Source organism: Sinocyclocheilus anshuiensis, unplaced genomic scaffold (genome assembly GCF_001515605.1).
Source record: "Sinocyclocheilus anshuiensis isolate Anshui unplaced genomic scaffold, SAMN03320099.WGS_v1.1 scaffold2677, whole genome shotgun sequence".
NCBI lineage: Eukaryota > Metazoa > Chordata > Actinopteri > Cypriniformes > Cyprinidae > Sinocyclocheilus > Sinocyclocheilus anshuiensis.
The window spans coordinates 62379-77233 of NW_015552861.1; the positions used below are offsets into that span (position 1 = coordinate 62379).

The window sequence follows — 14855 nt, forward strand, 5'->3', positions numbered from 1 at the left end:
CACACACACACACACACACACACACACACACACACACACACACACACACACACACACACACTGGGAGGGATCTCTCTCTCGCTCTCTCTCTCTTCAGAAGCTCATATGATGCCTTTCATGGACAGATGGATTTTAACGGAATAAAAGATGATTTAAACATCGGATTTCAAGTTTATTCATTTTAAGTATGGAGAATCATCTGCTCGTTTATATTTCGTGATTTGAAGCGCAAATCATTCGTCAGTTCAATGAAGGACAAACCAAACTCTGATCGACTGAAAATGAGCAGAAATATTTGGCGCACAAATACGATAATAAAGGACTGAATGTGGTAAAATCACGTTTTTAACTTTTATTCTTGAAGACTAAAGCACTTTGGATTCATTTGATATTTAACTTGTAAGCAAACTTCTATGTAGCTTTTAATTTGATCTGTTCTTTCCCGTTATGAATCCTGTTAATCCAACATTAATGTCACGCTGTTTCTACAGTTACTGAGAAAAACCTCGCAGTTAAAATCGCACGACTAATATATATATATATTATGTGAGAGTGTGTGTGTGAGTGAGTGAGTGAGTGTGTGTGAGAGTGTGAGTGAGTGTGAGTGAGCGAGTGAGCGTGTGAGCGAGTGAGCGAGTGTGTCAGTGTGTGAGTGAGTGTGTGAGTGAGAGAGTGAGTGCGTGAGTAGAGTGTGAGTGAGTGTGTGTGAGAGAGTGTGAGTGTGTGTGTGTGTGTGAGTGAGTGAGTGTGTGTGAGAGAGTGTGAGTGAGAGAGTGTGAGTGTGTGTGTGTGAGTGAGTGAGTGAGTGAGTGTGTGTGAGAGAGTGTGAGTGAGAGAGTGTGAGTGTGTGTGTGTGAGTGAGTGAGTGAGTGAGTGTGTGTGAGAGAGTGTGAGTGAGAGAGTGTGAGTGTGTGTGTGTGAGTGAGTGAGTGAGTGAGTGTGTGTGAGAGAGTGTGAGTGAGAGAGTGTGAGTGTGTGTGTGTGAGTGAGTGAGTGAGTGAGTGTGTGTGAGAGAGTGTGAGTGAGAGAGTGTGAGTGTGTGTGTGTGAGTGAGTGAGTGAGTGAGTGTGTGTGAGAGAGTGTGAGTGAGAGAGTGTGAGTGTGTGTGTGTGAGTGAGTGAGTGAGTGAGTGTGTGTGAGAGAGTGTGAGTGAGAGAGTGTGAGTGTGTGTGTGTGAGTGAGTGAGTGAGTGAGTGTGTGTGAGAGAGCGTGAGTGAGTGTGAGTGACTGCGTATGAGTGAGTGTGTGTGTGAGATGCTCTGCAGGACTCATTCCGTTTGAGGATAAATCCCATCCGTCTCTACAGGATCAGCCCGTTTAATCTCCCACAATCCCTCACTGTTGACACACAATCAGGTCTCTGCACGCAACCGTTCCCACCACATACTGTATATCTGATACCTTTTACTGCCCACAGAAACACGACCCTAAACTGACCTCTGACCCCTGGCAGAGAGGACTGTGGGAAATAAAGCTGCAAACAAATAAAACAAATGAAAGTGGAACAATCAACAGCAAAAGTCTATTCAAACACATGCTCTGGGATTGAGTTTCATTCGTTTCTAAAGAATCAGAACAGAATATCTGTATATTTTACTCTACATCTGCACTTCTATAATGATGAGACTGTCTGGCCACAGCGATGTGTCCGAATTTCATTTCTTTGTCCTTTACACTGATTTTGTGGGCAATACAGATGTAAAATATGTCATGCCAATAAAGCAGCTTAAAACTGAAACCGGTCTGTGAATCTGTTTCATTTACTTCACCTGCAGGTTATTAAATCTGTTTCAGGAACCACACATATGAATCTATTGTTCTACCTGCATGAGGAAACATACAGAATCTCAGCAGTGCATTTCAAAACATCAGCATGTTCATTCATTTAAGATCACCGGACGAGTCCTCAGAAAAAGCAGGTCTGGACTCTGGAGCCAAGAGATTTCACGCTGTTTTCCACCGCATTTGCACTGTATGAATGTCAGCATCTCTCCGTCATCACTTCACATACAGACTGTGATCACACATGAACTAAATCTGGGATCTCATGAGAACATGAGGTCCATTATTATATCAAAAGAAACAACACGGATGATCTTAAATGAATTGAATGAGGTTGGATTTAATAATGTTCCACAAACATTAAGATCTTTAAAGATGAACCTTTAATTTCACTGTAAGATGTTGAAATAGTTTCACAACAGTGAAGACTCTGAAACTAAAACTGATTATTGATGTGCTTAAACACTCTTCATAAATACAATTAAAACAATAGTTTTATAGACTAATAGAACAATATAATAATATGTGACAGTCCTACACAACTGTACTTAGAACAAGCAGATAAACGTTTTCTCCCATCATCCTCTTGTTTCTTCATCATTCTGGAACAGTTCATATGTTCAGAGACACATACACTATAAAACTTCATCCTGCTCAAACTCTCTTCTGACCCAGCAGATTGATGTACATTCATGTAAGAAGCTGAAATCCTGAAGGTTCAGTCATTCATGACCCGAATCTCACGACTACTGGTGGCCTGACTTGCCCTCGCTCGCTCACGCAGCCTCGTGATGCTGCGGCACCCCCTGATGTACGACGAGGGCGTTACACCATCAGCACATTCAGCAGCCCTGCCGTTCCTCTGAATAACGGAGTGGACACGTGTGCTGCTGCTCTAACACACAGGAGAAATCTTCATCATTACCGTCTGCTGGACGACTGCAGCTGATGGCGACTCCAGCCTGACGGAGCTGAACACAGATCATTAAGACAACACCGAAAAAGCAGATACCAGATATGGCTGTGGTGTGTGGTTGCTCTCTTCACGTCTACTCTCTAGACATGGAGACTGAATTTAATGCTCAGGATTAATGACATCACTATGAGTACTAGTCAAGAATGACTAAAGATTGTCATGTGACTGTAATGCTGTTGTGATTGTAACAGTGTTGTGACCGTAATGATGTTGTGATTGTAACGGTGTTGTGATTGTGACAGTGTTGTGACTGTAACGATGTTGTGACCGTAACAGTGTTGTGACTGTAACGATGTTGTGACCGTAACAGTGTTGTGACTGTAACGATGTTGTGACCGTAACAGTGTTGTGACTGTAACGATGTTGTGACCGTAACAGTGTTGTGACTGTAACGATGTTGTGACCGTAACAGTGTTGTGACTGTAACGATGTTGTGACCGTAACAGTGTTGTGACTGTAACGCTGTTGTGATTGTAACAGTGTTGTGACTGTAACGATGTTGTGATTGTAACGCTGTTGTGATTGTGACAGTGTTGTGACTGTAATGATGTTGTGATTGTAACAATGCTGTGACTGTAATGATGTTGTGATTGTAACAGTGCTGACTGTAACGATGTTGTGACTGTAACTGTAATGCTGTTGTGATTGTAACAGTGTTGTGACTGTAACTGTAATGCTGTTGTGATTGTTACAGTGTTGTGACTGTAACTGTAATGCTGTTGTGATTGTTACAGTGTTGTGACTGTAACGCTGTTGTGATTGTGACAGTGTTGTGACTGTAATGCTGTTGTGATTGTGAGTGTTGTGACTGTAACGCTGTTGTGATTATAACAGTGTTGTGACTGTAATGCTGTTGTGATTGTAAAAGTGTTGTGACTGTAACGCTGTTGTGATTGTAACGTGTTGCGACACTCACAGTGTGGATATCCCGACGGTCGAGGGTCACTGGCACTGCTGCCAAATGACGACTGGAAGTTATGGATGGTTTCTTGTAAAATCTGTCTTTCCCTCCCCTGCCATGAGAAGATGTTCATCATCACATTATTTACAGTTCAGATGAGCCTCCATTTCTGCCCGATCACATACACACTCACTTTCCCAGCGTTCAGCTCGGATATGGCCGCTAGTATCTGCTGCCGCGGCCCGTCTGTTTTAATTCCCAGCTCTTTCAGATCTCCGTCAGTCAGAGTCAGAAATGCCTCCATATCCACCTGCGTCAAAACATTCATCACTGTTCATCAGACAGACCAGAGACGGGCTTGATCTGCCTTTGAATGGTTTAATTCAGAAAAGAGAGGCAGGCGATGGAGGAAACCAGAGAAATAAATGGGCCTCTATCTCAATGTGTGATAGATTTCAATCTATCTCGATCACAGCGTTAAAGACCGAAACCATGCTGCAATAAGAACAGAGGAAGCAGACAGACAGAAGATTGACAGATGACAGACACACCTCCTGTTCCTCAAAGATGGGCTGATATTTCTCCAGAGAAAGTTTCCTCAGAATTCCTGATAATTCATCTGTGTATGAGAACAACAATCAGCAGCATAAATACAGAGAGAGACTGTATGTGTGTGAATGTGTTCGTGTTAGTGTGTGTGTGTCTGACCCTCATCAGTGATGGTGCCGCTGCTGGAGCCGCCACTGCTCTTGGACCTGGGCTGCATGGATGCTGATGAGAGCGAGTCTGTGGCGGGTGGTTTGGGTGTGGGTGATGGAGAGGGTGTGAGGGTGGGCGACGTGCTCTTGGACGTGGACGAGTTTCCTGACTGAGGACGCTTCTTTAACTCCAGCTTCTGAAACACACACAAAGAGGTTCAGAACTTCTCACACTCACACTGGCTCCAGCAGCACTGATACACACCCGTCTGGAGTGGCCGTCGCTGTGGTCAGTCAGGCTGATGTCCGGCGCGGAGGGCAGCGGCGTCGGTACAGGACTGGGCATCTCAGTGGCAGCCGGAGGCCTGCTGTCTAACAGACCGGCTGCTCTCTTCCTCTGAGCCACAATCTGAGACAGAACACTGTCCACACCACTGCCACCTACACACACCAAAACAGTGTGTTTATGCAGTACAGATAGTGACAAAGGAGCTTCACAGAAATAAACAGGAAAATAGCAATGTTAATGTTCCAAAATGCATCACTTTTGAAACTAAATGAATTTCAGCTCTACAGAAGACAATAGAGGCATTAGGTGCGGTTGACTTGAAGCAGAGCTGCGCAGACCGATCGGTGTATGACATCAAAGTACCGACAGAGCGATTCGAACACATACAAAGTACTTTGATGTCATTCACCGATCTGTCTGCGCAGCTCAGCTTCAAGTCGACCACAGCTATTATTCAGATCAGTTCAGTTCAACACGTGATCATGTGATTTAATCTGGTCGGGTATGACGTCAGCGAGTGGGTGGAGTCACCTGAGCGGTTGTGGGAGTCGGAGGCGTGGCGGTTGACTCCTCCCACACCATTGGATCCACCTGAGGAGTGGGCGGAGTTATAACTACCTGAGTTGGAGGGGGAGGGGCCTTTAGTGATGCTGGGAAACTTGATGGACCTGCTGACCACTCGACTAATGGATGTCTGCAACACACACTCAGCAGTGATTATCAACAGAAAATAAGATTCTCTAATTAAAGAGCACTGTAAGTGTATAAATAGAAGTCTCACTATATCGGAGTTGGCGCAGCTGCTCCTGCCGGGTCTCTGCGGCATGTTTCCGCTCCGGCCTTCCTTCGCCGCTCCACAGCGCTCCGAGTTCCACGGCTCAAAGTTGGACGGCGGCAGGAATGGCGGGATGACGGCCTTCAGCTTCTCATTGGGCAGACGAGCGAGCGGCGCGCCGTTCCTCAGCTGACAGACCAATAACGATTCAGACAATCACTCATTTCAAGACTTTGACAAAAGCAGAAACTACACAAATGTACCATCGTCGTGATGAGGAAGTCATCTTTCCCACTTCTTGTTCTGTTCAAACCTACAACAAAACAGTGTCAAGGCTTTACTGCATGTTATTTTTTACTACTAGTTGCTTTGCTAAATTCTGCACTAAGCAAACACACGAGGAACGTTTAAGATCAAACACAAATGGCTCTGGGTGAACTGGGGCAGATCCACACACCGCAGTCTTTACTCTTGCTGCTCCACGCGGTGCAGACGTCTGCGCTCGGAGCTCCAGCAGGAGGCGCTGCAGCTGCGCTCGACTCCTCTGCTTTCATGGTGGCGTCCAGAGGAACCTCGTCGGGGAACGGAGCGAGCTGATTGGTGGAGAGCCCGTGTCTCAGTGTGTGCGTCAGCTTGAGTTTGCGGAAGCGGTTGGACATGCGATTCCACCAGGACTGTTGACGCAAGAAGCAAGACAGAGAATAACAGCAGCAAAATACAATCATCACAACTCCAACTCCCAACCGGGAAAGAGCATTCAGCGGTCAAAATAGTTTTGGAAAGTTCTGATATTAGATTGGAACTTGGAATGTTGTTTAAGTAGAAACGTTCTTTTGAAACAACACCAAAGTCTACAGTGACATCCTAAACCATAAAATTACTGTAAACACTATTATTTAAACAACTTTACAGTACTAATCATTTCAGTTTAGACAAAAACAGTTTCATAAAATTACAAACCTCACATTTCAGCCTAATAAATTATTATATAATGGTTCTGAATTCAGAAACACAGTGGTTCCAGCAGTTACCACTGTAAACAAAGCAGTGCTGCGCTTATAAACATCATATGAATAAAATGAACAGAAATGACACAAACTTTTCTGAAGACAGTCAGTTTCCTTCAACACCATGCAGAGTTTTTGGTCTGTTTTTATATATTGCTCTTATAAACTGATGAGCTGTTGACCTGCTCAATACTCCATTGTGGTCCAACCTAGCTATAGGTAAAATCCACTATCGGTCGACCTCTAAAGGAGACAGCAGCTTTAGGGGTCAGAGGTCAGTTATTGTGATCGTTACCTTCAGGCCGCCTTTATCATCAGGTGGAGGAGGAACATTTAGAGACGCACGTCTCTTCAGGGTTGGTTTTCCTCTGTGTTTGCTCTTGTCCTTCTCCACCTGCATGCAGACGGAGGCTAGCAGCCGCACCAGCTCCGTGTCTGCGGACAGAAGGAACATCAGCGGTTAGGGTTAGTTAGGGTTAGGGTTAGCAGCTCACGAGTCGCGCGCTCACCCGGGTCGTTCAGGAGCATGACGAGGTTGAAGGCCGTGTATCCGTTCTTGGCTCTCAGGTTGACGTCAGCGCCCTGATTCAGAAGAAACTTCACCACGTCTTTATTCCTAATGAAGGACAGAACAGGAGCTGAAGAACCTCACACACACCAGCGCTGTCGCACACACACACACACACACACACGTGTTTACGCACCCGTGATAGGTGGCCTGCATGAGCGCCGTCCAGCCGTGCACCGAGTCCTGTCTGTCCATGTCTGCGTGCTTCTCCACCAGCAGCTGCACCACCTCCAGCTGCCCGCTGACCGCCGCCATCATCAGAGGAGATGCTCCGTCTGCGTTAGAGACGTTCACCTGAGACGCGTCCTCCTCCACGATCTCCTTCACCAGCTGAGCGTTTCCTACAGCACAACTCCACATCACTGACACACACTACAGGACCTGAAGGAAACCCACTGCAGCTCACTCGTCACGAGCGCTGGGATCATTAATCCCCAGAATCAATACAAAGCAAACGTGATGACATGACGAACGTGTCGAAACTACTCCATCTGTGCCAGGAACAGACCACCTCAAAAACCAGTGTGAGAGCAATGAAACTAGGACAGAATTATCAGCTGCAACATTTCTTCATTTTCGATATTTCAACAATGCTTTTAATACCTAATCTTTATTTTTGCAATTCTAACCTGTTCAATTTTACTTTAAATTATTTGATGTTTAGGGTTCACAAAAATAAAGGACTTCATATTAAGCCTATACTAAGCATAGCGGTTCACCACAAACAATATGTGACCCTGGAGCACAAAAGCAGTCTTAAGACGGTGGGGTATATTTGTAGCAATAGCCAACAATACATTGTATGGGTCAAAATTATACATTTTTCTTTTATGCCAAAAATCATTAGAATATTAAGTAAAGATCATGTTCCATGAAGATATTTAGTAAATTTCCTACCGTAAATATATCAAACTTCATTTGGACAACTTTAAAGATGATTTGGATGGACAGCACTGTGACTGCAGTGGAGTCATTCAGGTTCCTGGGCACCACAATCTCTCAGGACCTGAAGTGGGACACTCACATTGACTCCATTGTGAAACAGGCCCAGCAGAGGTTGTATTTCCTTCGCCAGCTGAGGAAGTTCAACCTGCCACAGGAGCTGCTGAAACAGTTCTACTCTGCCATCATTGAATCCATCCTCTGCACTTCAATAACTGTCTGGTTCAGCTCAGCTACCAAATCTGACCTCAGAAGACTACAGAGACCTGGCAATAAAGCTCATTCTGATTCTGATTCTGATGATTTTCTCAATATTTCTATTTTTTTGCACCCTCAGATTCCAGATTTTCAAATAGTTGTATTTCAGCCGACTATTGTCCTATCCTAACAAACCATACATCAATGGAAAGCTTATTTATTCAGCTTTCAGATGATGTATATATCTCAATTTCGAAAAATTGACCCTTATGTCTGGTTTTGTGCTCCAAGGTCACATATCGAATTCTAATATTATATGAGAACTCACCTAACTTCAGCGCGTGGAAGACATCAGGCCGTTTCTTCTCATCATCTGTTGAGTAGAAAGCAGATGAAAATGGCAACATTAATGATAGTATTGATCTCATTCGTCTCTCGAGCTGCCAACAACTAAACCAACACTAACCAGCTCAGCACACAGAAGCAGAACTACATCAGATGTGAAAATACACGAGACCATCGCTGCAGCAGCTGCTTGAAGCAACAAGCTTGTGTGTTTGCTTCCACAATCATCTCAGGCCATTAAAACGGTTCTGGACTCTGATCTTCAACCGTCAACAAAACTCAGAGCGAGTCTGGAACAGCCAGCTATATCTAAACAGACACAGCGTATTTCTACCAGCAATAGATCTGAATTGATGAAGTTTATCTGCACTACACTGAAGCCTCCTGAGCAGCAGCATCTGAAAGAAGAAGAGGAAGAAATGTTCTGTGGTGCAAGAGATCTTGGTGTTTTTCAAAAGCGATTCCCATTACTTTGTTCTATCACTTTCAGTGTGAAAAGAGCTGAAGTCTGTGACACAGACGCGAGACAACACTAACTCCTGGACCACAAAGAGAATTTGATGAAATCTCCGCAGACGCACTGCTCAGAAGGGTTTTTTAGACGAACGTTAGGTGATGTTGGAGGTGTTTACCTGGCTGCGGCCGGACGGTGGTGATGGAGTCCAGGTAGTCCTTCACGTCTCTGTGCTGCAGCTGAAGCGCCAGCTCGAAGGCCGTCTTGCCCAGCACATTGAGATGATCTGCGTCCGCTCCTCGCTCCACCAGCTGCTGCGTCACGCTCACCGCTCCGCCGGCCGCCGCCAGCATCAGCGCGCTCCAGCCCGAGCTCTTCTGGCAGAAGTTGACCTCCGCGCCCCAGTCCAGCAGCAGCCTGACCACAGCCTCGTGTCCGTGCTGAGCGGCCGCCAGCAGAGCCGTGATCTCCAGAAACGTCTTGCCGCTGTTGCCGTGGACGCTGTTGTTCCCACTTCCCTCCGCCGCCGCCAGGTGATCAAAGTCGTCCACGAAGGCGCCGCTCTCCAGCAGGAGTTTGACCACGTGAGCGTGACCGCCGCGTGCAGCCATGCTCAGGACGCTGGCACCCATCCGGTTCCTGCCATTGATCTCCGCGCCGTTCTCCAGCAGAATATGAGCCACGTTCAGATGACCGGACCTGCAGACGGGAGCATGGACAATCAGCGTCTGATCCCAGATTATAGTTCAATCATGACAACTCTCTGAAGATTTTAGCATGCTGATGGATATGACAATGTTAATGTATTCGGTCTTGGCGGAACAGATCTGCTACGCTGCTGCTGAATTTCTGCTGCTGTTGGTTATTGCTGTAGCTGTAGATTATTGCTGCTGCTTACTGCCAATGCATACGGCGATACGATGCTGTGAGTATTTAAGACATGCTGCTGCTGCACAAATAGCATATAAAATAACCCGTAGCAGATCTATACAGGTGGAGCTGGGGAAGGTGGAGGGTTTCAGAGAACTATGAAAGCGCGCTGCAGGAATCTCTAGTGAATGCTAGCCAGCCATATAAACGCAAGGCAGTAAGCTCACTGGCTGCATATGCAGCACGAACCAATCAGCTTGTGCCAAGTCGTTTAACTCTCTGAATATCATCAGTTACGTTAACAACTCATCAGCCGGCGCCATCTAGAGTTTCATGACTGAACTATATATTTAAATAAAACTAAAATAAAAATAAAAACCATGTTACTTGAAATAAAATAAACATTAACTGAACTAAAATATTTAAAATAAAAAAACGTTTTATTACAAAGGAAACGTTTCTTGTTTTATTTTAACTAAAACTGATATAAAATTAATACAAACTATGCATACAGAAACTACAAAAAATTACAAAAACACACAACAAAGTTACTTTAATATTATAATAAAAAACGAATCCAAAATATTAATAAACATAATATCTCATTTAAATAATCTAAAGTACACACGCTTGCAAGAGCTTTATTGTGTCAAAATAAAACATGAAAAGATCTGTAAACCATGTTCATTTTAATTAAACTATGTACCACAATAATCTATTACATTATCAGTGTTGATTCTGTCCAAATAAATGTTATAGTTTGGTGCTCATGTTATGAAATAACTATGAATGAACCGTGAATCCTGATTAATTAATTCATAAACATCTGCATTATATTATTAATCTACACTGAGTCACTGTCGCTGTAAACATGCTGAGAACAGCAGCCAAAGCAATTATAATTATAATGCTAATCAGTCAGAACTATCTTCAGTTTCCTAAACCAGATTCATCAACACGAAATCCCAACGGATTGTGTGTAAATATGAAGAATTAATGATACGCTGAGCGCTCATATTAAGACAAATCGTCACAGTAATAATGAGCTTTAGTTGAAGACATGGATTCTTCTGAAGTGTCACGAGATGAAAGCGCTCTCATTGTGTTTGTATCAAGCGTTGTGTCGTGTTTGTTACAGTAACCTCGCAGCCTGCATCAGCGGCGTCCAGCCGTAATGGTTCCGTCGGTCCACGGCCGCTCCTTTCCTCAGCAGGACCCCGGCGGAGGCGAACATGAGCGCCGTGTTTCCCTCCTCATCGGTGCCGTCCACATGACCGAACCCGCCCGGGTCCTCCAGAACTCGCCGCGCGCTCTCCAGATCGCCCTCATCGCACACCCGGAACCACAGCAGCGGGTTTACCGGAGCCGGACTCATCCCCGAACGGCCGAACCGCAGAGGTTACGCACTCGGTCACTCAAACAGACTCGAGTGTCAAGAAGTTCTTCAGCCGCTGGAGTTTCGGAGTTTCTGCGCATGCGCACAATCCACGTCGCGCACGGACGCTTCCTCTGGGATTCTGGGATTCTGGGAAGCAGCAGCGCGACATCTGCTGGTCACAACGAGCCTAACATGCTTAACACTAGCACTACAAACCTCGTATTGTTATTACCTTAAACTATATGTATGTCTGCAATATGTTTGTATTTTTTGTACTGGAAGCTCCTGACACCAGGGCGAATTCCTTGTGTGTGTAAGCAATAAAGCCCTTTCTGATTCTGATATTATGACATTATGATATGATATATCTGTATAATGTGTTCTTTTACTAATTGATAGTGCAGGGGTCTCCAAACTCAGTCCTGGAGGGCCGCTGTCCTGCAGAGTTCATCTCCAACCCTAATTAAACACACCTGAAGCTAATCAAGCTCTTACTAGGCATACTAGAAACTTCCAGACAGGTGTGTTGAGGCAGGTTAGGGTTAGGACTCTGCAGGACACCGGCCCTCCGGGACCGAGTGTGGAGGCCCCTGTGCTAGGGATTGTTTTGTGGCTAATCAATTAAGAGGCAATTAAATACCACTCTCCATTTTTTACACATTTGTTTGTCATTAAAACTGAACCAACATCATGAAAGTGGCCCGAGATCAGTTCAAAACCATAGTTCATCAACAACAAACCAGGAATTTGTCTTGAATAAGATGCACATACAATATATGGCCAATATACTTCCATCAATGATATAAATAAGAGCTGTAAATAAAATCACCAGATAAAACATTTATAAAATAAAAACTATCGTGACATAATAAACATGCATTTAAAAAAATAAAAAAGCTATTAATATAGAGCACTTAGAACACAATGCCATGTTGTTCCTTTAGTTAAACGTGCAGCTCAGAACATTCTTTCCACTCAGAATAATAATGTGTGTTTGTTGTTTCTGTTATTAATCTCATACTTCAGTTTGGGTTTGTCAGCAATGCAACTAATAAAGTTATGAGGTGTTCGATTAATAAATGAGCCTGTTTACCCGCTGAAACAGAGACTTTCTGAGACGTAACATGAGATATAATCTTAATAATGAGTTTATGCCCTTCATATTGGATAGACTCTCCTGTTCTTCAACAACCAACCTCAATAAAAACCTGAAAAACAGCTCTCTAGAAGAGCCAAACAGGGAGGGAGATAAGGAATGGTGAAAGCATAGAATTATAAAAATCAGTCAACACCAACAGGATTGAGTGAAGAGCAATATAAACAGCAATAATCAGCCTGAATGATTTCAGATGAGCAGGGTTGAGTTTGACCAGCAGGAGTCGCCGGAGAAACACTGCATCGCTTTTATGATTCATAATTCATCTCCATCATAACAATGCTTTATTTGTTAGTACAGATTACACTCTTTTAACAATAATAATGACATGCCTCACTGTAGATATCAAATAAATCACACCTGCGTGTTGTGCTGTTGACATTAAAGCACAATCAAACACAACGGTGAATAAATCTTAGATGAGTGATTCATTGATCAGATTCTCATAAGAAACTGAAGGATGGATGAAGATGAGCAGAACAGTAATGATTAGATAAACATAATAGTAATAAGCTCATGAAAGTGGACAGAGGTCGGTCTAATGGACTCAGTAAGTGTACGCTCGATTCTTTCTGGAGATCAGAAGGACAAACACAATAAATACATTTTGTTCCTGATAACGGATATGAACACAAACCAAACAACCCAACGGAAGGAGTGCGGTGATTATTTTTAGACAAGAAACTATTTAAAGGCACAATATGTAAGATTTTTTTATTAAAATATCCAAAAACCACTAGAACAGTGTTATATATTTTGCTGACTTGTGTACTTACATTATCCCAAATGTTTTGAAGCATGTTTAAATCCAGAGAAATAAGCAATTTTAACTAGTGACACGCACCATGTCCATTGTGTCATTGTGTCGCCTGCTAATGATGTCATAACCACTCGATTTCTGTTTTGTAGAAAACATGGAAACACCAAAGACATTTTAATATGTAGTGTGTTTTAACAGACCGGTGACGACCGCACAGAGCAGCATTATAACAGAACTAAATGTATCTAGTATGATAAAACAGCGCTGCTTTACCCCACATACGCACTACCGGAAGCAGCGGAAGCGGTCGACTGTGGCATAATAAAAGCTCCGCTGCTTTACCCCACATACTTCCACACTCAGTCACGCCGTCATCAAACTACGCCTTTGTCTCTTTGTTTGTTTTGAATACGCGCCCTCTAGCGGCGAAAATTACATGTTGTGCCTTTAAGACAATTTCTCCTCTCAAATGATTCCTCTTTATTTCTGAAAACCAAAGACACTGAAGAACATGATGGAACTTTAGCTGAGCTCTAGCTTGACCAGCACAAACTAGTATAAACCAGTACCTGATGTTGATATGAAGTTCTCATCATGTCAGATTCTCTAACCAGCAGACAGAGAATCGTTTTACTGAAAATGATGGATTCATTTCCTCACGGTGATCCAGCTTCATCCATCATTTCATCAAGAGATTAATGTTGAGAAATCAGAAACACTGTTTCAGAGAGAAACGACACCGGCACTGGAATAACTAGTCGTTGTCTTACAGCTTTATATCTCTTTCTATAAAGATGATAATATGTTATTGATCTGCATTCGAAATAGATAGAGGTGATGATGCATTCTGTATTTTCCCCTCATTAACAATATTTATGAGCTAATTTTACATACAGTATTCTCTTATTAAATATTCTAATGAATATTTCAGCACAAACTGGTTGTAATGTAGTCCATAAGTGCAGATGAATATACATTAGCTGTGAGGTCATGAAGAGCTGATGAACAAACATGAGATGAACATTTAATGAGCTCACATCTGCAATCTACTGAAGTCGAGTTGAATATCACTGACTTCTGCTCTTCCTAAATTATCGGCTCATGCATCAGTGCAAACATTAGCACACAATGACCAACAAACTCAATTTAGTTCCAATAAACATGATAAAAGATATGAAGAGGCTGTTGAGCCGCTGACGTTCTCATCCTGTCTCACAGTCTGACTGACTTTACTCAGCTGAATCAGAATACATATCTAGATTATTTGACAGAACTAACTCCGAAAGCAGAGCTGAATGAAAAGATGTGTCGTCAGATCCAGTAAATGATGATCTGATAGAAAGCTCAATAAAACGTATCAAAACACAAAAGCAGCTGCTCAGATGTGAATCTGAGGATGATCTCGTAACGGGACAGTGGGTGTTTGGTTAAGTAGTCATGACTGTTTCCACTCACACACACACACACACACACAATCATTATTCATTGATTCATTCAAAACATCTAAAAATACATGATACAATATACATATGAAAGTACACAAAGGTTTATTGTTGTTGTAAATACCCAGGGATGAAAGTGTCTTATTGATTATGAGTCTGAACTCTTTGTATTAATGATCAAAGGTGTTTTCCTTTCAGTTAACTCATCTTATCAGGCTTTTGCTTTCATTAGGCCAGATGTTGTGAGTTACAGTTCCCTTTCATGGGAACTTCGAACTGCGTCCTCTAGGGGTCGCTATGGGGAACGCCTCGTC

General features: G+C 43.3%; 1 protein-coding gene across 2 annotated transcripts; it reads right to left on the reverse strand.

The window, feature by feature from the left end:
* Positions 1 to 2138: 2138 nt before the first annotated feature.
* On the reverse strand, positions 2139 to 11422 carry anks6 (ankyrin repeat and sterile alpha motif domain containing 6). 2 transcript variants are annotated; one of them, XM_016459951.1, is made up of 16 exons: positions 10948 to 11422; positions 9114 to 9634; positions 8465 to 8509; positions 7133 to 7337; positions 6938 to 7044; positions 6724 to 6863; positions 5879 to 6095; positions 5685 to 5734; positions 5428 to 5610; positions 5265 to 5340; positions 4623 to 4798; positions 4368 to 4554; positions 4211 to 4278; positions 3853 to 3969; positions 3675 to 3771; positions 2139 to 2753 (listed from the first exon to the last, which is right to left on the reverse strand). In XM_016459951.1, exons 1-16 carry the CDS (start codon positions 11178 to 11180, stop codon positions 2704 to 2706), a joined length of 2472 nt encoding a protein of 823 aa, XP_016315437.1. In that variant the 5' UTR covers positions 11181 to 11422; the 3' UTR covers positions 2139 to 2703. The 2 variants fall into 2 exon arrangements, with proteins under 2 accessions (XP_016315437.1, XP_016315436.1); XM_016459950.1 differs by having other exon boundaries at positions 5178 to 5340.
* Positions 11423 to 14855: the final 3433 nt, after the last annotated feature.